This window comes from Heterodontus francisci, chromosome 12, assembly GCF_036365525.1.
Source record: "Heterodontus francisci isolate sHetFra1 chromosome 12, sHetFra1.hap1, whole genome shotgun sequence".
NCBI classification, from domain to species: Eukaryota; Metazoa; Chordata; class Chondrichthyes; order Heterodontiformes; family Heterodontidae; genus Heterodontus; species Heterodontus francisci.
The window spans coordinates 61613961-61641538 of NC_090382.1; the positions used below are offsets into that span (position 1 = coordinate 61613961).

Consider the following 27578-nt stretch of genomic DNA (forward strand, 5'->3'; position numbering starts at 1 on the left):
ACATTAACCACACTGTGGGACAGGGTATAACGGAAGAAATAATGGCAGTTTGTCAGAAAGGTACAGCAATAATTATGGGGGATTTTAACCTACATACAGACTGGAAAAATCAGATGGGCAGAGGTAGCCTAAATGAAGAGTACATAGAATGTTTTTGGGATAATTTCCTGGAACAATACGTTCTGGAGCCAACCAGAGAGCAGGCTATACTCGACCTGGTATTGTGCAATGAGATAGGATTAATTAATTACCTCATTGTTAAGGCACCCCTAGGTAGCAGCAATCATAAGATGATTGAATTTTACATTCAGTTTGAGGAAGAGAAGAGTGGTTCCAAGACTCATATTTTAAACTTAAATAAGGGCAATTAAGAGGACATGAAAGTGGAGCTAGCTAAAGTGAACTTGCAAATCAGTTTAAGGGATAAGTCAAAAGAGATGCTGTGGCAGACATTTGAGGGGATATTTCAGAGTACACAGAATAGATACATTTCAACAAGAAAGAAATATTCCAAGGGTGTGACCCATCACCCGTGGTTAACTAAAACAGTTAAAGATAGTATCAAACTTATAGAAAAATCCTATAATTGTGCAAAGTTGGGAGGCAGGTCAGAAGATTGGTCAGAATATAAAAAACAGCAAAGAATGACTAAAAGATTGATAAGTAAGGTAAAATTAGAGTACGAGAGAAAGCTAGCTAGAAATACAGACAGATAGTAAGAGTTTCTATAGATATTTAAAAAAGAAAAGTTAACAAAGTGAGCGTTGGTCCTATAAAAAGTGAGTCCAGGGAATTAATAAGGAGATTGCAGATGAACTGAACAGATATTTTGCATTGGTCTTCACTATTGAGGATACAAGTAACAGCCCAGTATTAGCTGTAAGTCAGGAAATGGAAGGGAGGGAGGAACTCAAGAAAATTACAATCACCAGGGAAGTGGCACTGAACAAACTGTTGGAGCTGCAGGCTGACATGTCCCCGGGTCCTGATGGACTTCATCTTAGGGTGTTAAAAGAATGGCTAGTGAGATAGTTGATGCGTTAGTTTTAATTTTCCAAAATTCCCTAGAATTGGGGAAGGTTCCTCTAGATTGGAAAATAGCGAATATAACTCATTTATTCAAAAAGGGAGGGAGTCAGAAAGCTGGAAACGACAGGCCAGTTAGCTTAACACTTGTCTTAGGGAAAATGTTGGAAGCTATTATTAAAGATGTTATAGCAGGGCATTTAGAAAAATTCAACGTAATCAGGCAGAGTCAACATGGTTTTGTGAAAGGGAAATCATGTTTAACCAATGTATTGGAGTTCTTTTGAGGGAGTTACATGTGCTGTGGATAAAGGGGAACCCGGTGGATGTATTGTACTTAGATTTCCAGAAGGCATTTGATAAAGTGCCACATCAAAGGTTATTGCAGAAAATAAAAGCTCATAGTGTAGGGGGTAACATAGTGGCATGGATAGAAAATTGGTTAGCTAAAAGGAAACAGAGAGTAGGCATTAAATGGGTCATTTTCTGGTTGACAAGATGTAATGAGTGGTGTGCCACAGGGATCTGTGCTGGGGCCTCAATTTTTTACAGTTTATATAAAGACTTAGAAGAAGGGACCAAAGGTATGGTTGCTAAATTTGCTGATGACACAAAGATAGGTAGGAAAGTAAGTTGTGAAGAGGACATAAAGAGGCTACAAAGGGATGTAGATAGGTTAAGTGAGTGGGAAAAGACCTGGCAAATGGAGTATAATGTGGGAAAGTGGGAAATTGTCCACTTTGGCAGGAAGAATAAAAAAGCATATTATCTAAATGGTTAGAGATTGCAGAGCTCAGAGATGCAGAGGGATCTGGGTGTCCAAGTGCATGAATCGCAAAAGGTTAGTATGCAGATACAACACGTAATTAGGAAAGCTAATAGAATGCTATCGTTCATTGCGAGGGGAATTGAATACAAAAGTAGGGAGGTTATGCTTCAGCTTTACAGGGCATTGGTGAGACCACATCTGGAGTACTGTGTACAGTACTGATATCCTTATTTAAGGAAGGATGTAAATGCGTTGGAGGCAGTACAGAGAAGGTTTACTAGACAAATACCTGGAATGGGTGGGCTGTCTTATGAGGAAAGATTGGACAGGCTAGGCATGTATCCACTGGAATTTAGAAGAGTAAGAGGCTACTTGATTGAAACATATAAGATCGTGAGGGGTCTTGACAGGGTGGATGTGGAAAGGATGTTTCCTCTTGTGGGAGAATCTTGAACTAGGGGTTGCCCATTTAAGACAGAGATGAGGAGAATTTTTTTCTCTGAGGGTCGTGAGTCTTTGGAATTCTCTTCCTCAAAAGGCAGTGGAAGGAGCGTCTTTGAATATTTTTAAGGCAGAGGTAGGTAGATTCGTGATAAGCAAGGGGGTGAAAGGTTATTGGTGGTAGGTGGAAATGTGGAGTACTCAGTTCACCTATGAACTTATTGAATGGTGGAGCAGGCTCGAGGGGTCGAGCAGCCTACTCCTGCTCCTAATTCGTATGTTCGTAGGTAATAGCCACCAAGCCAAACCTAACTGAAGAAGGCTCATAAAATTCAATTCTATCTTTTCTGCAATGCTTAGAATCCTGGATGCCCATTTGATTTGGGTAAGAATATCACCTGGAGCAAATGCGGCAGATGACATCATAGTACTGCTTCATTTGCATGGAGCCATTCAAAAAGGAATGGGTGCTTCTTCAGCCTGTTGTAAATTATATTGAAAACTGGATGAGCAGAATTCAAGTGGAATGGAGCTCCTGCCCGTTCTCTCGAGCTTATCACATGATTTGCAACATTACAAACACCAGCTGCATCTATAAAATCTACACTGAAGTATCACCAGGACATATTAACATTACACCGAAGTGCAGAGATGAGGTGTTATGGTATATCTTGGCACCTTCTGCAATGCACATCTATAAATGCACATTTTCCAACAAGGAACAGCAATTAGACTAACAGTGGGCAGAAATGAGAACCGTGGCTAATTTTTCACCTCCCCAGTTTAGGGGCACTGAAGCAAATGTAATGTCCCGTCACAGAACAGGGAGAAAACTTTGCATTATGATGTATGATACAGAGCTACAAAAAATAAATCAATAATTCACCGAGTTATTAGGAAAATCCAATTCTGCTGCTTTGTTTCTGTCTCTCTTGGACGTCCAATCATAATGAAGTGCACCTTTTTATTTTGCAAACTCTCTAGCTGATTAAAATATAACCTAATGAGCTAAATTTTCATAACTTTTGTAAGCTTGTAAACTTGTCAACTTTGTTATATTTCGTCAGTTGAATTGAACTTAGTTGAGCCCATCTAGGTGCTTCGAACAACAATTTGCATTTATTTGGCATCTTTAACATACGGTCCCAAAGGTGCTGTAAAGGAGCTTAATCAAAGAAAGGTTGACACCAAGCCATATAAGGAGATGTTAGAACAGATGACCAAAAGCTTGGTCAAAGAGGTAGGTTTTAAGGAGCTTCTTAAAGAAGGAAAGAGAGGGGGAATGGTATAGAGAGGGAACCGAGTTTGTTGTGGGGACTGAAAACAATGGCTGATCATCTCTGACAGGTACATTTTGTATTTTCCACTGAATTTGAATCAATTACACTGCTTCATTTTTACCATTTGATATAAGTGGACACTGAGACTTCTGAACCTTTGGTAGGGCCACTCTGCCAGCAGAAAACTGGTGGTATGGACAGGCACAGGACTGGTTTCAAATTAGGGACAGACAATCATTAGCACACATGGAGCAAACACATCAGCACCCCCTACTATGAGCTGCCAGGAAAATTGGGGCAGAGTGGTAGCATTTTCAGGATAGAGAAGAACCCTGGAGCGGGTCCAATGGTATTCAAGATGAACTGCTCTTCAGCTCCAAATGGAGGTTTGAGGGTGGTTTGGCCATTGTTGGGGTTAATTAATCTCCACTGGGATTGATAGTGTCACTATAGGATGTTCTAACCTTTACTGATTCTTCAGCAAGGTTCATGCCAACTCTTAGCTAGTCAGAGTTTTGCTAAATACTTTCAACGGTGTACAGGATGGAATTCCTGGGCTATCTCAGGAGATCTCCAGACATGCCCCCTTGACATTGGTGGAGGTCAGGGGGTAAATCAACCCATGGCTTTCCACATCAGAATGCAGCAGAATGGACAACATGGAATAGAATCCTGGGTTCTGCCCTATTTTTATTCTCTCATGGGGTGACCCACCCTCGTTCAGCTCAGGACCCAATCGAAATTTTACAATTGCATAATGAGAAGCTATTGCTTCATTGTATTTGAACTATATAATATAATCAAAAGGTAAATGTGCAGCTGATAGAAAAGGGCATAATAAAATTGTGCTTTATTAAAAAATAGAGCTCTAACAATCAAAATCCAGAGAGAACATACATTAAAAAACAATTACAGTTTAACAATATTAATTCCAGAACTTGAAATATTGCTTACACGTTGAATCCCTCTATCTTTTTCCTCACTGTAACTGGTACCAAGAATTTCAAACAGAACATTGGCATTTGTACCATCATCCCTAAAATTGAGCATTCCTGTTAATCCACTCACTTTTCCCTATGAATTAAAGCAAAAATACACTTAGGTAAGTCCACATAAACAAATATGAAAAAAATGAGGCAAACAAAACAGCATAAATTAACACATCTTTTCTTACAGTTTTCTATAGAATTCAATACATTTATCATACAACTAACAGATCTCCCATCACATTGCTCATGGTGAATCAAATGATTTGCCATTTTGTAACAGGATTATTTTGCTCTGTAGGACATAATTTCAGGCCCACTGATTTATGTTGACCAGATAACTCAAATTCTGTTAATATATATATTTATTTCATTCATGGGATGTGGGTGTCACTGGCTATTCCAGCATTTATTGCCCATCCCTAATTGCCCTTGAGAAGGTAGTGGTGAGCTGCCTTCTTGAACCGCTGCAGTCCATGTGAGGTAGGGACACTCAACAGTGCTGTTAAGAAGGGAGTTCCAGGATTTTGACCCAGAGACAGTGAAGGAACGGCGATATAGTTTCAAGTCAGGATGGTATGTGACTTGGACGGGAACTTGCAGGTGGTGATGTTCCCATGCATCTGCTGCCCTTGTCCTTCGAGGTGGTAGAGGTCGTGGGTTTTGAATGTGCTGTCGCAGGAGCCTTGGTGCGTTGCTGCAGTGCATCTTGTAGATGGTACACACTGCTGCCACTGTGCGTCAGTGGTGGAGGGAGTGAATGTTTGTGGATGGTGTGTCAATCAAGCAGGCTGCTTTGTTCTGGATGGTGTGCAGCTTCTTGAGTGTTGTTGGAGCTGCACCCATCCAGGCAAGTGGAGAGTATTCCATCACACTCCTGACTTGTGCCTTGTAGATGGTGGACAGACTTTGGTGTGTCAGGAGGTGAGTTACTCGCCGCAGGATTCTTAGCCTCTGACCTGCTGTTGTAGCCATGGTATTTATATGACTACTCCAGTTCAGTTTCTGGTCAATGGTAGCCCCTAGGATGTTAATAGTGGGGGATTCAACGATGGTAATGCCTTTGAATGTCAAGGGGAGATGGTTAGATTCGCTCTTGTTGGAGATGGTCATTGCCTGGCACTTGTGTGGCGCAAATGTTACATGTCACTTATCAGCCCAAGGCTGGATATTGTCCAGGTCTTGCTGCATTTCTACACAGCCTGCTTCAGTATTTGAGAAGTTGCGAATGGTGCGGAACATTGTGCAATCATCAGCGAACATCCCCACTTCTGACCTTATGATGGAAGGAAGGTCATTGATGAAGCAGCTGAAGATGGTTGGGCCAAGGACACTACTCTGAGGAACTCCTGCAGTGATGTCCTGGAGCTCAGATGATTGACCTCCAACAACCACAGCCATCTTCCTTTGTGCTAGGTATGACTCCAACCAGCAGAGAGTTTTCCCCGATTTCCATTGACTCCAGTTTTGCTGGGGCTCCTTGATGCCATACTCGGTCAAATGCTGCCTTGATATCAAGGGCAGTCACTCTCATCTCACCTCTTGAGTTCAGCTCTTTTGTCCATGTTTGAACCAAGGCTGTAATGAAGTCTGGAGCTGAGTGGCCCTGGCGGAACCCAAACTGTGCATCACTAAGCAGGTTTTTGCTAAGCAAGTGCTGCTTGATGGCACTGTTGATGACACATTCCATCACTTTACTGATGATTGAAAGTAGACTGATGGGGCGGTAATTGGCCGGGTTGGACTTGTCCTGCTTTTTGTGTACAGGACATACCTGGGCAATTTTCCACATTGCCGGGGAGATGCCAGTGTTGTAGCTGTACTGGAACAGCTTGGCTAGGGGCGCAGCAAGTTCCGGAGCACAGGTCTTCAGTACTATTGCCGGAATATTGTCAGGACCCATAGCCTTTGCAGTATGCAGTGCCTTCAGTCGTATCTTGATATCACGCGGAATGAATCGAATTGGCTGAAGTCTGGCATCTGTAATGCTGGGGACTTCAGAAGGGGGCCGAGACGGATCATCAACTCGGCACTTCTGGCTGAAGATTGTTGCAAATGCTTCTGCCTTAGCTTTTGCACTGATGTGCTGGGCTCCCCCATCATTGAGGATGGGGATATTTGTGTAGCCACCTCCTCCAGTTTAATTGTCCACCACCATTCACGACTGGATGTGGCAGGACTGCAGAGCTTAGATCTGATCTGTTGGTTATGGGATCGCTTAGCTCTGTCTATTGCATGCTGCTTATGCAGCTTGACATGCAAGTGGTCCTGGGTTATAGCTTCATTAGGTTGACACCTCATTTTGAGGTATGCCTGGTGCTGCTCCTGGCATGTCCTCCTGCACTCTTCATTGAACCAGGGTTGGTCTCCTGGCTTGATGGTAATGGTAGAGTGGGAAATATGCCGGGCCATGAGGTTACAGATTGTGGTTGAGTACAATTCTGCTGCTGCTGATGGCCCACAGTGCCTCATGGATGCCCAGTTTTGCATTGCTAGATCTGTTCGAAATCTATCCCATTTAGTACGGTGATAGTGCCACACAACACAATGGACGGCATCCTCAATGTTAAGGCGGGACTTCGTCTCCACAAGGACTTTGTGGTGGTCACTCCTACCAATACAGTCATGGACAGAAGCATCTGCGGCAGGCAGATTGGTGAGGACAAGGTCAAGTATGTTTTTCCCTCGTGTTGGTTCCTCCAGCACCTGCTGCAGACCTAGTCTAGCAGCTATGTCCTTTAGTACTCGGCCAACTCGGTCAGTAGTGGTGCTACCAAGCCACTCTTGGTGATGGACATTGAAGACCCCCACCCAGAGTACATTTTGTGCCCTTGCCACCCTCAGTGCTTGCTCAAAATGGTGTTCAACATGGAGGAGGACTGACTCATCAGCTGAGGGAGGGCGATAGGTGGTAATCAGTAGGAGGTTACCTTGCCCATGTTTGACCTGATGTCATGAGACTTCATGGGGTCCAGAGTCGATGTTGAGGACGCCCAGCGCAACTCCCTCCCTACTGTAGACCACTGTCCCGCCACCTCTGCTGGGTCTGTCCTGCCGGTGGGACAGGACATACCCAGGGATAGTGATTACTGTGTCTAGGACATTGTCTGTAAGGTATGATTCCGTGAATATGACTATGTCAGGCTGTTGCTTGACTAGTCTGTGCAACAGCTCTCCCAACCTTGGCACAAGCCCCCAGATGTTAGTTGGGAGGACTTTGCAGGGTCAACAGGGCTGGGTTTGTCGTTGTCATTTCCGGTGCCTAGGTCGATGCTGGGTTGTCCGTCTGGTTTCATTGTATATTCAGTGAATTGTACTGGTGCTTTGGGGATCAAATTCTTCATGCTTTGAAATCTATAAATACATGCCATATATTCTAACAATATTCCTTTATCTATATATTTTATTTTTGTCTTCCACCATTTTTTAAGTTGAGGATATGCAGCAAGATGCATCATTTTGGGTATCTAATATTTAGTGGTACAGTGTGCGGGGACGCAAGAGAGGTTCCTAGGAAATGGTAGCACTGGGTAATCCTGGACCTTAGAGAACTGAGGTAGAAGTTCTGGAGTTAGTAGTGTAATGAAACAGTAATTTGGGGTTTGGCAGGACTATGAATAGGAAAACTCAGTCACTTCCTAATGTCATATGAAGACATCGAAATCCCCCATCCATAATGATTTATGCAGTGCTTCCTCCAAGTAATGTTTAACTTATGGGGAGAGGTGAGGTGGGGTGTGGTGATGGGGGTAGGGATGGGGAAGTTGGCATTAGGTACTAATGAGCAAGAAATTCTCTTGACCTTTCTTGATCTCATGGAATTCAGATTCAATATTGAGAACATGGCGTACACAGTAACAGTAATGGAGGAATCTAGATTGTAAGCTGATAGATATGATTCTGAGTACAATTATATCAGGTCATTGCATGTGAAAAAACTTTTCTAACATCAGTCAAAATCTTCAGATGTCAGTGTGGAGGATTTTGCATTGATTGGACTGAAATTTGTCCTGATATGATGCCTCGGCTGTTACAAAAGGTCTGTCTAATTTTCTGAACTGATCTGCTGAATTTAATTGCTTTTACTTATAATCTGGATGCAATATTAAGCCATCATTAAATGTCCACTATGTAAGGTGAACTCAAAATCCATGTAGTGCAGACAAAAAGGACACAAGGGAACAAATTGGTGCTGTTCCACAAATTACCAGATTTATTAAATTAAATTCAGCAAGTTGTCATGGTGGGATTTGAACTTAAAATTTCTGGGTTACAAGTCCATAACTGCTACATTACCATTCTCTAGATTAGAGAACTTTATTTTCTCAGCACAACATACCGTTTAAGACAGAAAGAAACATGAAAAGCAAAGTACCAGTATCATACTACTGAATATCCTTGAAGATAAAAGATCACTTGATAACTCAATCTCAGTAGGATAAGCCTGTTTGTTGCTAGCACACGATTTGTGGAATTGTGGTTTGATTTTGCAGAGTTCAGCTGCAAATCAGTCTCTACATTTAAACAGCTTCGAAGCCCTCTGGGTGCCTTTCAAGGCCTCAACAAGTATATAATTGAATTGCACACAATTGCATCCTGAGAGAAGCTGACCATTCCACACTGAATAAAATCAAGCTTTTTGTAGTATTTCATTATCCTTGGAATAAAAAGCATGGATAGAAGCATTTGCAAGCCTTTTACATCTTTTTATCTTCATAGAAGAGCTTGCCGTAGCATTCCTAAAGAATTTGCCATAATATTCATGGAACAGTTTTCCATTATTGAGCCCACATTGATCTACATTTAATGAAATCTCTGGTTTCATGCTCTATTTTATCACCTCCATTAAATGTATTTACCTATTCTAAATTATCTTGCACTATCTTTTTCTGTAACCATATAACTTATATGTAATGGATTTATCATTAGTGGTGTGGTGAATGGCGAACCTCTAAAGTGACAGGATAAAATATATCAATACATTACCAAAAATCAGGCACAATTAAAACCCTAAACAGAATAGCTCACCTCGGAATACAGACATAGATCAATAACTAATAGGCGGCTGAATGTTGGTCTGTTGTTAGATTACCAGGGAACTGAACAATCTCCATCAGAATAACAGCAAGATAATTTGTATTGTCCTATTATAAATATGTTTGTTGCATACTTTACCATTGCTGCCTGGAATATTGCACCCCCACCAGGATGCCTTGTTGACTTTTAATGACTGTTTTCCTGTATTTTTTGCAGAATGATTTGCAAGTCCTCTGGAAGACTGCATTCGTAGGTAGGCTAGAAATTATATTATTGAGGTTTCACTGTCCATAATAATTTAAATTGACCTTTCCACTAATTCAACAATACTATACTTTGATAACAGGAGAAGCTCCTATCTCTGCTTTTCCAAAGCCCTCACAGTCAAATAGTTTTCAAATGCTTATGGTTTAAGGTCATACATGAAAACTGAATGAAGTGTTTTGGGGGGGGGAACAGAAGGGAAAAGGAGGGGGAAAAAAACTCAGGAATGGAAATTATGGCCCTATTTTTAAAGAGGGTGGATGGATTATGGTGCACATGAGCCCCAAAGCGGGCAGCAAACCGGGGCAGTCTGAGGATCTTAATGACCATACCTTATTGCTGCAAATTTTCCCACTGACCTGCCTGAACCCAGCCATTAATTGGCCAGTGAGCAAGAGCGGCAATTCAGCAGTAGGAGGCTGCAGCCAGGGACCCAGGTTACTGATGAGGTGATTCTACATGCAATCGGGTGGAGGTACAGAAGCCCAGAGGAATGGAGGCCCAAGGCTTCTTTGTGAGGCCTAGAAAGGCATTTCTGCTGATTAAACAACTTAAAAACTTTCTGGAAGCAAACGAAAACTAAAACAAAAGGAGGAGAAACACATCGGGGTTCTCCAAATCTCCTGCTGTAACTTCAGCAAGAGACCAGCAAAAAACTTGAAGGAACAACATAAACTGCTATTTACGATGTTTCTCCCAGAGCTTCTACCGATCTTATGAAAACGTTAGAGTGGAAAATTGGGAGAAATCCAAGAGAACTTCAGATGAAAATATTAAAAACTTGGACAAAATGTTTCCTCTATACATTTAGGGCCAGAAGAAGAGTTAAATTTACTGGGGTAGAAGTAGGAGCTAATTATGGCTGTCTTACAGGCGTAAAATGAGTGCAATGAAGGTGAATTTTGCTGACCAACATTCTGCACCAAAGGACGCCTGAAAGATAGCTGATCAGATATTAGGTTGGGTGATTCTTCAGGTGCCCAACTAAATTTTGGACAGAAATGTACGCATTTTTTTTTCCACTAACCCTCTACAAGGTCATCTTCACTCATGAAATACAAATAATCACTTTACACTGATTTGTAACTTCTACCATTACAAGCTTCTTGTGCTTATATAGGTGCAATACTATTTGAATTTTACAGTGAAACATGCAGTACCTTTTTGATTGCATCAAATGTAGACTTTCCACCTTGCCATGGCTTAGAATTTTTTCTTATACATGTCAGACTAGCCATGCTGTGCCATTTTCGATCTTCCAGCTTTTTATGGAAGGCATCGGCCAGCAGCAAAACACTATCATATACGTAGAGATTGGAGATCTGCATAGATTAGATCCAAGAGCAGCTTTCAGCAAAAATGTAATACTGAAATGATGAGTCCCCTGACACAAAGGAACTATAGATTAATGCAGCGCTTCAGCCAAAGACAAGCATGTAATTTCTGTAATGAATTCTTCCACCCACATCTATAAAGTTGAGTGTGAGGATTTATCAGTCCTCTGGGATAGCACTTTGATGGCAGGATTAAAGACTCCAAGGACTCCACACCATGTACATTAATATCAAATAATTATCATCAGAGGACTCTATAGAATACCCTAATTAAACACCTAAAAAATTGTTAAATGTATTTTGCAATTAGTCAACTTATTAATCGATATTTTAAATGATTTTATGGCAAAAGTGTAACCAGATCTGATTTTTTTGTCGAGGTAGAATCTGCATTGCAGCCAACTTGTGGATACATCAATCAATTTAAATCGCTTTACAATTGAAGAGGCAGTGACCTTATTTTTAAACTTTCCAATTCCAAGATATCAAACATTCAGCTTTCTTAAAAAAAAAATCAGTTCTTCGCAAAAAATAATTTAAATGCCACAATCTAAAAAGGATTAAATTGTCCTGGTCCTGCACCAAACATGTCAGAGTATGACATCTGTTTGCCACATTGACCCTGCCATGACCCCAAGCGGTTTCCACCAGCAAGTAGGAGAGGACTAATGATTCTGTGGACAATTCAGGCAGTGCTATAATGGGCCTGCCATTGCAGCATGTGAAGAGGTGGAAGGAACATTAAACTGACATAATGCCTTGAAGAATGGAGCAACTTAATGTCTGAAAGCTGAAGCCAAAGCCAAGACCTTCAGCAGATAAGTGAAATGAAGCAGAAGAGGCCTGTAATAGACTTTCCTCCCTCATTTATCACATGTGTGGCCATTACCTGGAGCCTATTTCCCTGGTTTGTTTTAACCTGATAGTCTCTGGAAACAGCAGAAACTGGGCAGATGGGAAGGAAATATGCCAGTAACTCAGCCCCTTCTCCCCCATAATAAATGATGTGGAAGGAGAACACAGCAGCAGACCCAGCAGTGGGGGATTTTCAGGTCTGGGAAGTGGGGCAGAAGTAAGGTTCACGACCCAATTTTCCCTCTTCTACCACTTCGAGTGGGATAGTGAAACAAAATTCAGACTTAATTTTTTATTGACATGGCAGCAATTTTTTGAGGTATAACTGTCATTCATTTGACTAAATATGCACAAAATACCTTAAAAGTTATAAAAACTCAGATGTAATTGAACTGATTTTAGTTAGTTGTAAAATCTAGTTGACACAGATCTAGAGACATAACCATTAATGTATGTACTTAGATTACAATACACTGAAGGACTTACATATAGCATGCAGTTTCTGTTCATTGCTTCCTCTTGTCAAGGTATTTCTGAGATGCCTTGCAGTTTGTTTCTACCTTAATTTTATGCTTACCTACCTTTTAAACGTACATTCCACTGGATTCTCCTAGCTGTTTCCCTGCTACCCCCATGCTACAGGTTCCCTACCTGCTCCCCATGCTCCCATACTCAGCCATCCCACTCGCAATCCTATCACAATTTGTTACTCTCTTGACAAGCACTGGCAGATTCCAGAACTACCCTTCTAATTTTCCAGAACCTCATACCTACCCAAAGATCCCATATCCCAGAGCCCTAACTCAATGCTCCCAGATGCCAATGTCACCAGTACTAACATACCCCGAGCTCCGCTCCAGTGCTCACAAGTTTGAATATCATATCCCAGGAACAGCTATCCAGAATTACATTACCCCAAACTCCAACACACTTGTCTGAACCATCCTGAATCTTACTTTCCACTTACTCCTTATCTTTTATTTGAGATTGCAAAATCATGCTTTAATTAAAACTATATGGGCTAGTGTCAAGCAGTGCCATGTTCAAGACTCAGAGAATTATAAAATGCCACGTGGGATCTGCCTTTCATTAAATAATGATGCAGCCGAGAATGGAACCTCTGCTGTGCTGCTTCTAATCTTCTTCGAAAATACTGAAGTTGGCAGTTTCCAACATAATTGCCTAACGAGCTACGTCTCTTAAAATGTGCACTCGCTAACCCTCTATTTCTCCCCCTCGTGCCCTCCCATTCCCCCAGCTCCACAATTTATTTTAATAGACAGAAATATTGAGGGCTGGTAAATGCAGAGGTGGAAAGCCTAGTCATGGCTTTTATCAATATAATGGAAATAATGGTCTGGATTTTGCTGTCAGCAACAGCGTGATCTTTGTGACAGAATTTTTCCCTTTCCCTACTGCAGTTTAAATCTGGCACCAAATCAAGGGATGCCTTGGTGTGAAGCAGCAGCGATGTCAGAAAACAGGCAGGCAACCAATCAAATTGAAACATTCACACACAGCAAACCAGGAAGTTAAAAGCACTTAAAATCCTTAATTTTTAATTTAATTTTTCAGATAGTGAAATAAATGTATGACTGTATTAAGATAGAAGCTAAAATAAATAGACTTCTAAAAAAAGAAATATATATATATTTAAAAATGTGTAATTTATAATCATTATATGCATCTGGAAAGGCATGGTCTGATTAGGGATAGTCAGCATGGCTTTGTACGTGGGAAATCATGTCTCACGAATTTGATTGAGTTTTTCGAGGAGGTGACCAAGAGGATTGACGAGGGCAGGGTGATGGATGTTGTCTACATGGACTTTAGCAAGGCCTTTGACAAGGTCCCGCATGGTAGGCTGGTCCAGAAAGTTCGAACACATGGGATCCAGGGTGAGCTAGCAAATTGGATACAAAATTGGCTTGGTGATAGGAGGCAGAGGTTGGTAGTGGAGGGTTGTTTTTCAGATTGGAGGCTGGTGACCAGTGGTGTGCCACAGAGATCAGTGCTGGGCCCTCTGTTGTTTGTCATATATATTAATGACTTGGATGTGAATGTAAGGGGCATGATTAGTAAGTTTGCAGATGACACCAAAATTGGTGGTATAGTGGACAGTAAAGAAGGTTCTCTAAGGTTACACCAGGATATAGATCAACTGGGAAAGTGGGCAAGAGAGTGGCAAATGGAATTTAACACAGACAAGTGTGAAGTGATGCACTTTGGGAAGTTAAACCAGGGCAGGACATATACAGTGAATGGCAGGGCCCTGGGGAGTGTTGTTGAGCAGAGAGGCCTTGGGGTGCAAGTACATAGTTCCCTGAAAGTGGCAACACAGGTAGACAGGATGGTGAAGAAGGCATATGGCATGCTTGCCTTCATCAGCCGAGGCATTGAGTACAAGAGTTGGGACGTCATGTTACAGTTGTACATAACGTTGGTTAGGCTGCATTTGGAGTTCTGGTCGCCGCACTACAGGAAAGATGTGATTAAGCTAGAGAGGGTGCAGAGAAGATTCACAAGGATGTTGCCTGGTTTGGAGGGCTTGAGTTATAAAGAGAGATTGGATAGGCTGGGTCTGTTTTCCAAGGAGCGAAGGAGGCTGAGAGGGGACATGATAGAGGTATATAAAATTATGAGAGGCATTGATAGGGTAGATAGCCTGAGTCTGTTTCCCATGGTAGGGGTGACTAAAACTAGAGGGCATAGATTTAAGTTGAGAGGGAGGAGGTTTAAAGGGGATCAAAGGGGTAAGTTTTTCACACAAAGAATAGTGGGTATCTGGAATGAGCTGCCTGAGGAGGTGGTGGAGGCAGGAACAGTAGCGACACTTAGGAGGCATCTGGACAGGTACTTGATTGAGCAAGGCATAGAGGCATATGGAATTAATGCAGGCAGGTGGGATTAGTATAGATAGGCATTATTTAGAGATACAGCATTGAAACATGCCCTTTGGCCCACCAAGTCTGTGCTGACCAACAAACATCCATTTATACTAATCCTACATTAATCCCATATTCCCTACCACATCCCCACTATTCTCCTACCACCTACCTACGCTAGGGGCAATTTACCATGACCAATTTACCTATCAACCTGCAAGTCTTTGGCTGTGGGAGGAAACTGGAGCACCTGGCGGAAACCCACGCGGTCACAGGGAGAACTTGCAAACTCCGCACAGGTAGTACCCAGAACTAAACCCAGGTTGCTGGAGCTGTGAGGCTGCAGTGCTAACCACTGCGCTGCCCACAGTGGTAGGCATGGACGCAGTGGGCCGAAGGGCCTGTTTCTATGCTGTACAACTCTATGGCTCTATTATGGAGAAATTTGATATTACATAAATATAAAATTAGCTTTTCAGGACCATAAGGGCATTTCGCAGTAATTATGAAGTTAGTATGTGGTACACCTCATTCAACAAGGTGTAACATTTTCCATAGTTTTTAAAGAGACACTAACAGTGACAGAGTGGAAGTTCTCATCAATTCATGATTGCAAGGGAGATAGCAGTCTGTGGGAACCTCTACAGCATATGCCCTGGAGGAACATAGACTCATTACCAGCAACATCTGGATTTCCGCATTATTCTTCACATGTCCAAACTCCTGAAGTTGCTGTCAGTTTTAGTGGAGCAATGACTGCGAAAGCTGACAGTTCTATTGTCATTACCACAGTAAAACCTGGGCCAAAGTGAGTTTAGGGTTGACCTCTGCTCCAAACGAGTCATCTTAGGGTTAAAAGTATTGAAAGCTGAAAAAATAGTTTAATAGTTTAAAAAATTTTCTTCGAAACTTAATGTGGAACAATAACCATTTGAAAGAATTATTCTCCGTTTCTTCCTCCAGGGATGCTGCTTGACCTGCTGAGTATTTCCAGCATTTCCTGTTTATATTTCAGATTTCTAGCATTTGTAATATTTTACCTTTGTGAAAGAATTGGTTCTGTTGCATTTTTCTAGCTATCGGTTATAACATGTTCTGTTCTACTGAAAAATATTACACTGTACATTCAACTGTAACATAAATATTTAAATACTGAAAAATCTCAAATAATAAAAGTAGATGTAAACTGAAATTACTGTTACTGGATTGTGTAAATTTGGCTGCAGACAGTAAAATCATCTCAAATGTCTCCAAAACATCCATATTCATTCTTGGTTAATTATGTTTTTTGCAACTTAAAATAATTGTTTGTAGCTCAAATCAGGACTGGTAACTCTCAAGCCCTATTTGTATTAGCACAAGAAAATGTATACTTTATGTTGCAAGGTAAACAACTAGCATCCATTTTGTGCTAATGATGCATATTATGATTACATCTTCAGTTTATCTTCTGGAACAGTGTGTTTCATCAAAAATAAATAACTTTCAAAATGTCCTATGCAATGAATGTCTGTATCCAGTATTCATGCAGACTGCAGTTAATTTCCAGGCCTTTGTCGTTAAAATGGACTAATTAAGCTGCAAGTTTCATGGGTTTCTTAAAACACGCTCATACACAACTCCTAAGGGGGGGGGGGATGATTTCCTCAGTGGGCTATATATAATGGAACTTTAAACCCATTCTTTATAAATTCTTTAGAAATGCTGTCTTCTTTTATGCATTATCTTTTCTAAAATATGCTTCATTTTTGTCACTGTAGACGACCTGAAAGAGCAGCCCATGAGCCTTTCCAATTTAAAAAAAATATATATACTTTATACATAACATTTTGCAAAAGTACATGACATAACATTTCAAATTTGATATTGCATGAAGTGCAGTATAGTTCAATTTCTTTCAATACAGTATGTGGCCCTCTGAAGTGCCTCACAACATTTGAAATTACAGGTTATATTTGCAAAATACATTTCATGTCAAACATTCTCAGGTGCGTACTGCCCCAGGGGTTTTCCACGGGTTCCAGCCTCTCGTTGTATAATGGCAGGAGGCCTTAGATTGTGGCCTTCCCCCATTGAGACTTTGTGGCAGCTGCGCCAAGCTTTAGTGCGTCCCTCAGCACGTCCTGGATCTTGTAATCTGCCAGTCAGCAACACACGGTTATGAACTGCTCTTTGCACTGGAAGACTGACAAGTTTCGGGCAGACCACAAAGCATCTTTCACCAAGTTGATGATCCTCCAGCAGCAGATGTTTGTTTAGGTGTGCGTCCCCGGGAATAGCCCATACAACACAAAGTCCTCCGTTACTAAGTTGCTCAGAATGAACCTCAACAAAAACCACTCCATCTTTATCCAGACCTTCTTTGCAAAGGCACATTCCAGATGTTGGTGGGCAATGGTCTCTTCCCACTGCAGCCACTTCGAGGGTAGCACATGGTGCTGGTGAAACTCTGGGTGTGCATGAAGGATCTGACAGGGAGGTCCCTTCTCACCACCAACCATGCAACATATTGGTAAATTGAAAGTTCTGGTGATGAGGCGTTCTGCCAAGTGACTTTGACAGTTTGCTCAGGGAACCATCTGACAGGATCCACCATCTCCCTTTCCCGCAGGGCCTTGAGTACATTACGTGCAGACCACTGTCTGATGGATTTGTGATCAAATATGTTTCTCTGCACAAATATTTCCACAAAGGACAGGTGGCATGGCATGGTCCAACTGAATGAAGCATTCTGCAGCAATGTGGTTAGACCCATCCTTTGAAACACTGGGGACAGAGCGAAACTCATCATGTAGTGACACTTGCTGTTTGCATACCGAGAGGCTACACACAGTTTGATGTAGCTGCACATGAAGATGGCCAACAGGATGAGGAGGATGTTGAGTACATTTTCCCCCTCTTTATCTAGAGATTTGTGCATTGTAGCCCTGTGAACACAGTCCATTTTCGATCTCCAAATAAAGTGGAAGTCAGCTCGGGTGACCACCACGGCGCAGAAAGGGCCAGACCTGCGACATGTACAGCAACACTGAGATCACCTTGCACCTGATGACCAGGTTCTTAACTGCAATGGAGAGGGACCATCGCTCCCACATGCCCAGTTTATGTTTTACCTTGGCGATATGCTCCTCCCAGTTTTTGCCACATGCTCCAGCCCCTCTGAACAATATCCCCAGCACCTTCAGTTAGTCTGACCTGACAGTGAAGGGGACAAAGGATCGGTCGACCCAGTTCCCAAAAGAGATGGTCTCGCACTTGTCAGAATTTACTTTGGCTCCCGAGGCCAGTTTGGCCTGGTTGGAGATGCTCATCAGTCTGCAAACAAACAGTGGATCTGAGCAAAAATAGTGAAGTTGTCCATGTATAGGGAGGCTTTGACCTGAGTGCCTCCACTGCCTGGGATCATCATCCCTCTTATGCCTGCAACCTTCCTGATGGACTTGGAAAAAGGTTTGATACAGTACACAAACAAGAGAGAGGAAAGAGGACAACCTTGCATGACTCCAGAATTGATTGGAAAGCATTCTGATTCCTACCCATTGACTGAAACTGCTCTACTGATGTTTATGTAGAGCAGTTGGATCCAATTGCAGATTCCCTCCCCAAACCCCAGATGGACTGCATATCCCTCATGTAGGTGTGCGATATTCTGTCAAAGGCCTTCTGCTCCTGGTCTGATGAGGCGGGTTTCCATCCTGTTGACCTGTACATAGGCAATCATATCCCTGAGCAGTGTGAGCCCATCAGAAATCTTCCCGCTGGGTACAGTGCAAGTCTGATTGGGGTGAATCATTAACTCCAGAGCAGACTTGAGCCAAGTGGCAATGACCTTGGACAAAATTTTGTAGTCCACGTTAAGCAGTGAAATAGGTCGCCACTTTCTGATTTCCTCCCTCTCCCCCTTCCCCTTGTAGATGAGGGTGATGATGTATTTTCTCATGGATTCTGACATGCTGCTGGCCAGAAGCATACTCTTGTTAACTTCCAGCAGGTCTGGGCCAGTCAGGTCCCACAGAGTCGAATACAACTTGGCCAGTAAACCGTTGCTTCTGGGAGTTTTACTCATCTCAAAGGCTTTGTCAGCTTGTCCAGAGTTAATGGTTTGTCCAGACTCTCCCACTTGCTGTCATCTGAGACCTCTGTGACAGAGGACAGGAAGGACTGGAAGGCCGTGCTGTCTGTGGGCTTCATATCATAGAGCTCAGCATAAAAGGATTTGCTGAGCCTTCGTATATCAGGCTGCGATGACATTACCGAGCTGTCTTCTTCCTTCTGGCTGCTGATCACAGAGCTCTCTCTTTTGGAAGAAGAAATATGAGCACGTCTCACACTGCTCCACGGAGCAGACTTTGGACCAGAAGTTGATCTTGGAGGTCTTCAAGGCAAAGAGGCCTACTAGCTCTTCACCTCTTAGTGATCCTTCCGAATATCAACATCCATTGACTGCAACAGGAACAGACCTGCATGCTTTTCTGGGGTTGCTACATTTCACTCTGTCTCTCTCATCCTCTGAACACTTTTGAGGATGAAGAACCTCTTGATGTTCGCCTTGATCATTTTCCACCAAGGCATCGGCGACTCAAAGAGAAATTTCACAGTTCGCCAACCTTTGCAATCCTTTTTGAGTTCCTCAGTGTTTTCTGGTATCAACAGTTTCATGTTCAGCTTCCATGTCCTCCGGCCAACCCTCTGGTCATGCTGTGGTCAGAGAAGAACACCGGAGTGATGTCGTTGGATCTGTCCATGAGCGCTTGGGACACAAACAGGAATTTTATACTGCAATAGGCAGACCAATCTGGCCTCAACCAGGTGCATCTGCATGGTGCTTGTCTGCAGGGTTGCTGAAAGCGTTGTGCAACATTGCGTCTTTTACCGTTCTCATCGGGAGTCTCAACATAGCTTCCAGTTTGCTGTCAGCCCTGCCAGATCATTCAGCCGCATCAGTGATTTCTTTTTTATTCGTTGATGGGATGTGGGCATTGCTGGCTAGGCCAGCATTTATTGTCCATCCCTAATTGCCCTTGAGAAAGCGGTGGTGAGCTGCCTCTTTGAACCTCTGCAGTCCTTGGGGTGTAGGTACACCCACAGTGCTGTTAGGAAGGGAGTTCCAGGTTTTTGACCCAGCTAGATGGCCAAACGCTCGTTCTTTAGAGCCAGGGTGGACATGGTTATTAACTGGAGTGCACCATTTTTGTACAGTACATCTGCTATGAGGAGGCAGCCTCCCATCACCTTGTTTACTTCAATGATGGTGAAGTTGCCTCCCTGCAGCAGAATACCCAGGCCAGGGGTACAGCAATTTTTTTGCTCCTGACCAGATCGACGGCCCATGGCACCATCATCGTAACCATTGCCTGTAGTTGCTCAGGTGCGGTATTCCACACTCCTGCACAAACAGCAGGTTGGTTTTGACCTTGGCGAGGTACCCCAAGGTTGAAACACATTGCATAATGGCCTTAATAAAATGCACATTAATGGAGGCTATTTTTAATCCCATTTAAACTGGATATAGCTCACCAGTCCATTTGTCTATGCTAGTCCCAGTCCTTGAGTATGTTTCTGCACACCCATAGCATTCATGAACTGTTGCATTGTCACTGGGCTGAGGTAACTGTCCTGGTTACCTATGGGAACGTTAGTCCATCTGACATCAGGGGTGGAGTGGGTGGTGAGGAGGTTGTGTAAGCAGGGAGGTTTGGGCTGTTCTCCATTTGTGCTGTCCTGTCAATTTCACTGCTCCTGGTTTCCTGGAGCTGGGGTGCACTGGTCAGATTTCTGCTCCCAGCCTCCCAGAGCTGGGGTGCGATGGTCAGGTTGCTGCTCCTTCTGTTCTGGAACTGAGGTGGCATTTCTGTGTCCCTCTCATTCTTGGCATTTTGCCGTTTGTTTTGATGAGGGTACCGCCTTTTGCCATTCGTCTCAGCATTGGCAGCTGCTGTTGCATTATTTCATGGTTTTCATGTTGGTTTTCCTCTTCACCACCTGCCAGTCTCCTGATTGTTCCTCAGCTGGCTCCTCTTCTTCCATTGACTCTGTCTGCTCGGGTAGAGGCTCAGGGATGAGTGTTGGGATTTGGCAGCTTGCTGCACCATCCTTTTCCTTTCCCTCATCCTTCTTCCTAGGGGCTTCTTCAATGGGCATCGTGTTGGAGGAGGGTTGCTGATCTCCTTTGCAGCAGCCATGTTCGCTGTTCCTTCCTTGTGCCCCTCCTTGATTCTTGTCACCTGAGACTATGTTTTGGATAGGTTCCATAGAGGTGGCTTGTGGCATCACACAGGTTGCAGCACTTATTCTGCTATTAGTTCTTCTTGCAGTTCTTGAAACAATTGCTTTGCAGGTGGCTTCCACGTGTCAAAATTTGCAGCAGGTGCGACAAACTCTGGGTTGTCCCGCATATACCAAGTAGCCCCGACTTCTCCCAATAGCAAAGCTGGAGGGAGGGTACAAGATGGCTCCCTTAACTGGAGTCTACTTTCAAGGTCACCTTGACTTGCCTCTTGCTGGTCCATATCCAGAATAGGTCATTGACCTCAGTACAGTTTCCAGCCACCTCAACTACCTGGCGAGGAATGTAAACACATCCACGACAGGCATATGGGGGTTGTACAGATGGATTGTCACAATGTGGTTTTGTTGCAATGGCAGCATAAACAGCAGCTCCGCAGTGAGGATCAACAGCAGCACCTCATTTCCGTTCTTCTTGAAGACCTTCTGAAATTTCAGGCATCCCACAACCTTTTTGAATGTGACGTCAAAATATTTGCTGCTGGAGAAATCTTGCAAGCAGAAGATGTCCACAGCTTGAAATTCACAGCAGTCAAATAAGATTTTCTTCTCAAAGAAGGCTGGGTCCACCGGCATGCCTTCTTCTGTCTTCTTCACTATCACCCTGACAGTGAAATGCACTACCCCCCTACCCACCCTACAGTTTGGAGCTCAGGTGTTGACCCTGGTCATTCTGGAACTACAAGCATTAGGCCTGAGCCAACATGAAGATCCACCAATCACAGGAGAGCTCAAATGTCATTGGAGCAGAGAGCGGGGTGGGGGTGGGGGCAGTGGGGGAGGTTAGGCCAAAGCCAGTATTGAGATCAAAAACAAAAAAAAAAAATCAGACTCGCAACTTGGACCAAACAGGTGACACACTTGATCTTAGCCAAAATGCCAAGAAGCCTTTCCAATGGACCTGATCAAGGCAACAACACACAGCGATTTGCATCTCTCTCACTATAATTAGTAAGCACCATGCACATCCTCACAGAATCTGGTTATGGCTTGGAGCTCCAGAGCACATGGTGCTTTCCTTGCACCATTTCAAGACAGTCCTTGAAGCCAAAAAGCAGAATTCTAGCATAAATGCCACAAAACTGTACCAGATATTCATCTAAATATTTTCACATAAATCGTGAGGCCTTAATGAGGCTGTGACACAAAATGTACACTGGTACGAGAGTATACAAAATGCAGCTGGCCAGAAATTTATGGGGAGAAGGATGTGTGCATGTCATCTAAATTTCTGATCCATTGCACCCAGGGCTGGATTTTCCCTCCGGAGTTGGGAAGCAGAGGTCGGAATGGTTTCTAGATCCTGAGCCCGCCCACGGGGGAGGAGGGGGGCGTGGCCAGCAGTTACTCACCTGTGATTTTCCGAGGGGGTGGGGGGGGGGGGTGCGACCAATTAATGGCCAGAGGGCAGGTTTGCCAATCAAAGGCCTTCCAGCTTGAAAGGAGAAGAAACCTTCAATGGAAGGTAAGAAAGAGAGAGGGCACTTCAAGATGGCGGCAACCCCCATCCAAACCCTTTTAAATCTTTAATTAAAAAATTGATTTAACATCCAGGCCACCCCTGTGGGCGAGGGGGAACCTAGGCAGGCAGGGATGGCCTCCAGGTATGTCTGGTGTCCTGGCCTCCCTGGCCACCACCAAGTACCCACCTCCAGACTTCTAAACTAGCTCCCATTGCCTGCAGGAGCCTGGATCATCAGTGGCGCCTCATTCTTGTTCTCCTTGAAAGCCTTCAGAAGTTTCAGGCCTGGAAACTTAAATTTGCCTCAATTAGACTCTTAATGAGTCTGATTGGCTACCTGCTGCATGCAGCCGGGTAGTCATGCCGGTCTCCGATCCCGCCTCCGCAGAAATGGCCCAGAGGTGGGATGGAGCCAGGGATCTGGCATGCAGGCTGGCAGTGCTATTTTTAGCTCCTGCCTGTTCTCCAATCCCAGTTGCAGAGGTGACTGAAAATCCAGCCTCTACTGTCAGAAAAATCAGTAAGTTCTACCCTGAAGAACTTCACTTACATCCATTTAAAGGCAAAGAGTGCAACGGTGTAATTATACATCTAAATATTTTTGCAAATATTCTCAGATCATAATGTTATTATGACATAACACAAAAACATTCCTACACACAAATGCAAATGGCTGGACAATCACTGGTAAAAGACATCAAACACACTCAGTCAGCTTTCTGATCCATCTTTATGCCTGCACAACAGTAGCAATTCTACCCTTATTTACCATGTGATTTCCCATAGTTGTTTGACCTCTATATACTAATAGTGATATTGTCATGGTCCTGTAGTTTTTCAGGAATGTGCAGTTTGCCTTTAAGGCTTGCAAAGGATTAGTATTGCTTTTAGAACCAGCAAGCCTCAGGAGTTATAGGAAGGTGCATTTTCGTTGCCTTAGAAACAGCCATTTGGAGACTGCGATTCAAAGGGTGTATTCTCGATACCATGGAAACAGCCACTGGGAGTGAGTCTCATGCGATACATTTGTTACAATTCAGTTTTGAACCAGCTGTTAGTGGAAGACAGTTTGTTCTAACAGAAGACACAGACACAGAGGACACAACTGTGCTGTCAGAGCCTGGAAAAAGAGCTCTCAGCCATTTAAACTGAAGGAAGAGGATTTTAGTCTGTTTATTATCTCTCAAAATTCTAAAAAAAGTCAAGCCAAAACAGAGAACTCTGGTAATTTAAATTGAAGAAAAGGAAGTTCGAATGTGACAATCTTTTATCCCTCAAAAACTCGAAAGTCAGATTGATTTTGCTGAAAGTGTTTGCAAGTCGTTAATTGTTGAAATTCACTGGAGAAGGAAAGCAACATTCTCTGAGGACATAGAAACATAGACAATAGGAGCAGGAGTAGGCCATTCGGCTCTTCAAGCCTCCTCTGCCATTCATTATCGTCATGGCTGATCATCCAGCTCAGTAACCTGTTCCCGCTTTTGCCCCATATCCTTTGATCCTTTTAAACCCAAGAGCTATATCTAACTCCTTCTTGAAAACATACAATGTTTTGGCCTCAACTGCTTTCTGGGGTAGCGAATTCCACAGGCTCACCACTCTCTGGGTGAAGAAATTTCTCCTCATCTCAGTCCTGAATGGTTTACCCCGTATCCTTAGACTATGACCCCTGGTTCCGGACTCCCCCACCATCGGGAGCATCCTTCCTGCACCTACCCTGTCAAGTCCTGTTAGAATTTTATAGGTTTCTATGTGATTCCCCCCTCACTCTTCTGAACTCCAGCGAATATAATCCTAACCAACTCAATCTCTCCTCATTCGTCAGTCCCGCCATCCCAGGAATCAGTCTGGTAAACCTTCTCTGCACTCCCTCTATAGCAAGAACATCCTTCCTCAGATAAGGAGACCAAAACTGCACACAATATTCCAGGTGTGGCCTCACCAAGGCCCTGTATAATTGCAGCAAGACATCCCTGCTCCTGTACTCGAATCTTCTCACTATGAAGGCTGACATACCATTTGCCTTTTTTACCGCCGGTTGCACCTGCATGCTTACCTTCAGAGACTGGTGTACGAGAACACCCAGGTCTCGTTGCACATTCCCCTCTCTCAGATTATAGCCGTTCAGATAATAACTTGCCTTCCTGTTTTTGCTACCTCACATTTATCCACATTATACTGCATTTGCCCACTCACTCAACTTGTCCAAATCATCCTGAAGCCTCTCTGCATCCTCCTCACAACTAACCCTCCCACCCAGTTTTGTGTCATCTACAAATTTGGAAATATTACATTTAGTTCTCTCATCTAAATCATTAATATATACTGTGAATAGCTGCGGTCCGAGCACCGATCCCTGTGGTAACCCACTAGTCACTGCTTGCCATTCGGAAAAAGACCCATTTATCCCTACTCTTTGTTTCCTGTCTGCCAACTAATTTTCTATCCATCGCAATACACTACCCCCAATCCCGTGCGCTAATCTCTTATGTGGGACTTTGTTGAAAGCCTTCTGAAAGTCCAAATAAACCACATCCACTGGCTCCCCCTCATCAACTCTACTAGTTACATCCTCGAAGAATTCTAGTTGATTTGTCAAGCATGATTTCCCTTTCATAAATCCATGCTGACTCTGTTCGATTCTACCACTGTTCTCCAAGTGCTCTGCTATAAAATCTTTAATAACGGACTCCACAATTTTCTCCACTACCGACGTCAGGCTGACTGGTCTATAATTCCCTGCTTTCTCTCTACCTCCCTTTATAAATAGTGGGGTTACATTAGCTACCCTCCAATCTGTAGGAACTGTTTCAAAGTCTACAGAATCTTGGAAGATGACCACCAATGCATCCACTATTTCTAGGGTCACTTCCTTAAGTACTCTGGGATGCAGACCATCAGGCCCTGGGGATTTATCGGCCTTCAATCCCATCAATTTCCCCAACACCATTTCTCCACTCATACTGATTTCTTTCAGTTCCTCTCTCTCACTAAACCCTGTGTTCCCCAACATTTCTGGTATGATATTTGTGTCCTCCTTTGTGAAGACAGAACCAAAGTATGCACTTAGTTGGTCAGCCATTTCTTTGTCCCCCATAATAAATTCCCCCTGTTTCTGACTGTAAGGGACCTACACATTTGTCTTCACTAATCCTTTTCTCTTCACATACCTGTAGAAACTTTTACAGTCAGTTTTTATGTTCCCCGCAAGCTTGATCTCGTAATCGATTTTCCTCTTCTTAATCGATCCCTTGGTCCTCCTTTGCTGAATTCTAAACTTCTCCCAATCCTCAGGTTTGTTGTTTTTTCTGGTGAATGTATATGCCTCTTCCTTGGATCTAATGCTATCTCTAATTTCCTTTGTAAGCCATGGACTTCGAGCAACAACCTGTGAGGGCTTCGAGCAACATGGGACTGGAAATTTGCAAGGACTCTAATTTTTTCTATTTTAAATGTTGTTTATATCTTCATAGTGTTTAAGAATTTAGTTCTTCTAATTAAAGTGTTAATTTATTGATTTAAAGACATCAAGGCTAGCTTTAAAAATTGCTCACAATATTAGGATAAAAGCAAAATACTGCGGATGCTGGAAATCTGAAATAAAAACATGAAATGCTGGAACCACTCAGCAGGTCTGGCAGCATCTGTGGAAAGAGAAGCAGAGTTAACATTTCGGGTCAGTGACCCTTCTTCGGAACTCCGAAGTTCCGAAGGAGGGTCACTGACCCGAAACGTTGACTCTGCTTCTCGTTCCACAGATGCTGCCAGACCTGCTGAGCGGTTCCAGCATTTCTTGTTTTTAGCTCACAATATTAGGTTGTTTTTACATAACATTAATTATCACAATTCTACTTAGATGCATACTTATCTTTTCATACAAATACCACATAGAAATATTATTTGTGCATAAGCAGCAAAAGCATTAAAAAGCTATTATTGCCAAATACCATACCTCCATATGCTGTGTGAATGGGTCTTTAGGATTACACATCACAGAAGAAAATCTATGACTGCTTCTCATACAGTACTGGCTCTTGCTTTCTGACATTGGGAAAGTTTGTCGAATGACAGTTAACCTTCCAGTCAATCTCTTTGCCAGCTCCCGAATATCTGCATCATTTATTTCCTTAGTTTAATTAAAAAAAGATAATTTGTTAAAGGAACAGCCTTCTAAATTCACTCCATACTTTTTTTAGTGAGAGGGTTCACAGAAAGGCAAAAATAACTAGAACACAAAATTAGTTAAGAAGGTTAACCTGCATCTGTATCAACCATAAACAAACTACAACTTGTTTTTGCTTTTCATTAATATATACAAAAATATTTTTATTTTGTAAAGTCACTATATATCCACTAAATACACTTTATTATCTGATATAACTAAAGACTAATCCTGATCTTTAGATTTGCACACCTGTTACATAAACAGATAACATTTACAATGCATTTATACTGCAAGCTTAGTGTCGGTGTAATGCAGTGTTTATTTTGCACCAATAGACTGAGAGCATAAATCCAGGGATGAGATCTGAACTCACTTTGGAAAGAAGTGGCACTGAGACACTGTAGAAGCAGTAGTTTAGTTTAGTTTAGAGATACAGCACTGAAACAGGCCCTTCGGCCCACCGAGTCTGTGCCGACCATCAACCACCCATTTTTATACTAATCTTACACTAATCCCATATTCCTACCACATCCCCACCTGTCCCTATATTACCCTACCACCTACCTATACTAGGGGCAATTGCTAATGGCCAATTTACCTACCAACCTGCAAGTCTTTTGGCTTGTGGGAGGAAACCGGAGCACCCGGAGAAAACCCACGCAGACACAGGGAGAACTTGCAAACTCCACACAGGCAGTACCCAGAATTGAACCTGGGTTGCTGGAGCTGTGAGGCTGTGGTGCTAACCACTGCGCCACTGTGTCTCATATTATTTTGGTTTGATACTGA

The 27578-nt window shown here is 42.9% G+C and overlaps 1 protein-coding gene across 2 annotated transcripts in view; it reads right to left on the bottom strand.

Annotated features, from left to right (window-relative positions):
• Positions 1–27578, bottom strand: part of LOC137375605 (glutamate receptor ionotropic, delta-2-like) — a 629010-nt gene that overhangs the window by 203689 nt on the left and 397743 nt on the right. The window contains exons 6-8 of one of the 2 annotated variants that reach the window (XM_068042973.1): positions 26577–26750; positions 10964–11125; positions 4471–4590 (exon numbers count right to left, since the gene is read on the bottom strand). In XM_068042973.1, coding sequence (XP_067899074.1) covers positions 4471–4590; positions 10964–11125; positions 26577–26750 — 456 coding nt within the window. The remainder of the gene's footprint in view (positions 1–4470; positions 4591–10963; positions 11126–26576; positions 26751–27578) is intronic. The other variant, XM_068042974.1, reaches the window with a different exon arrangement.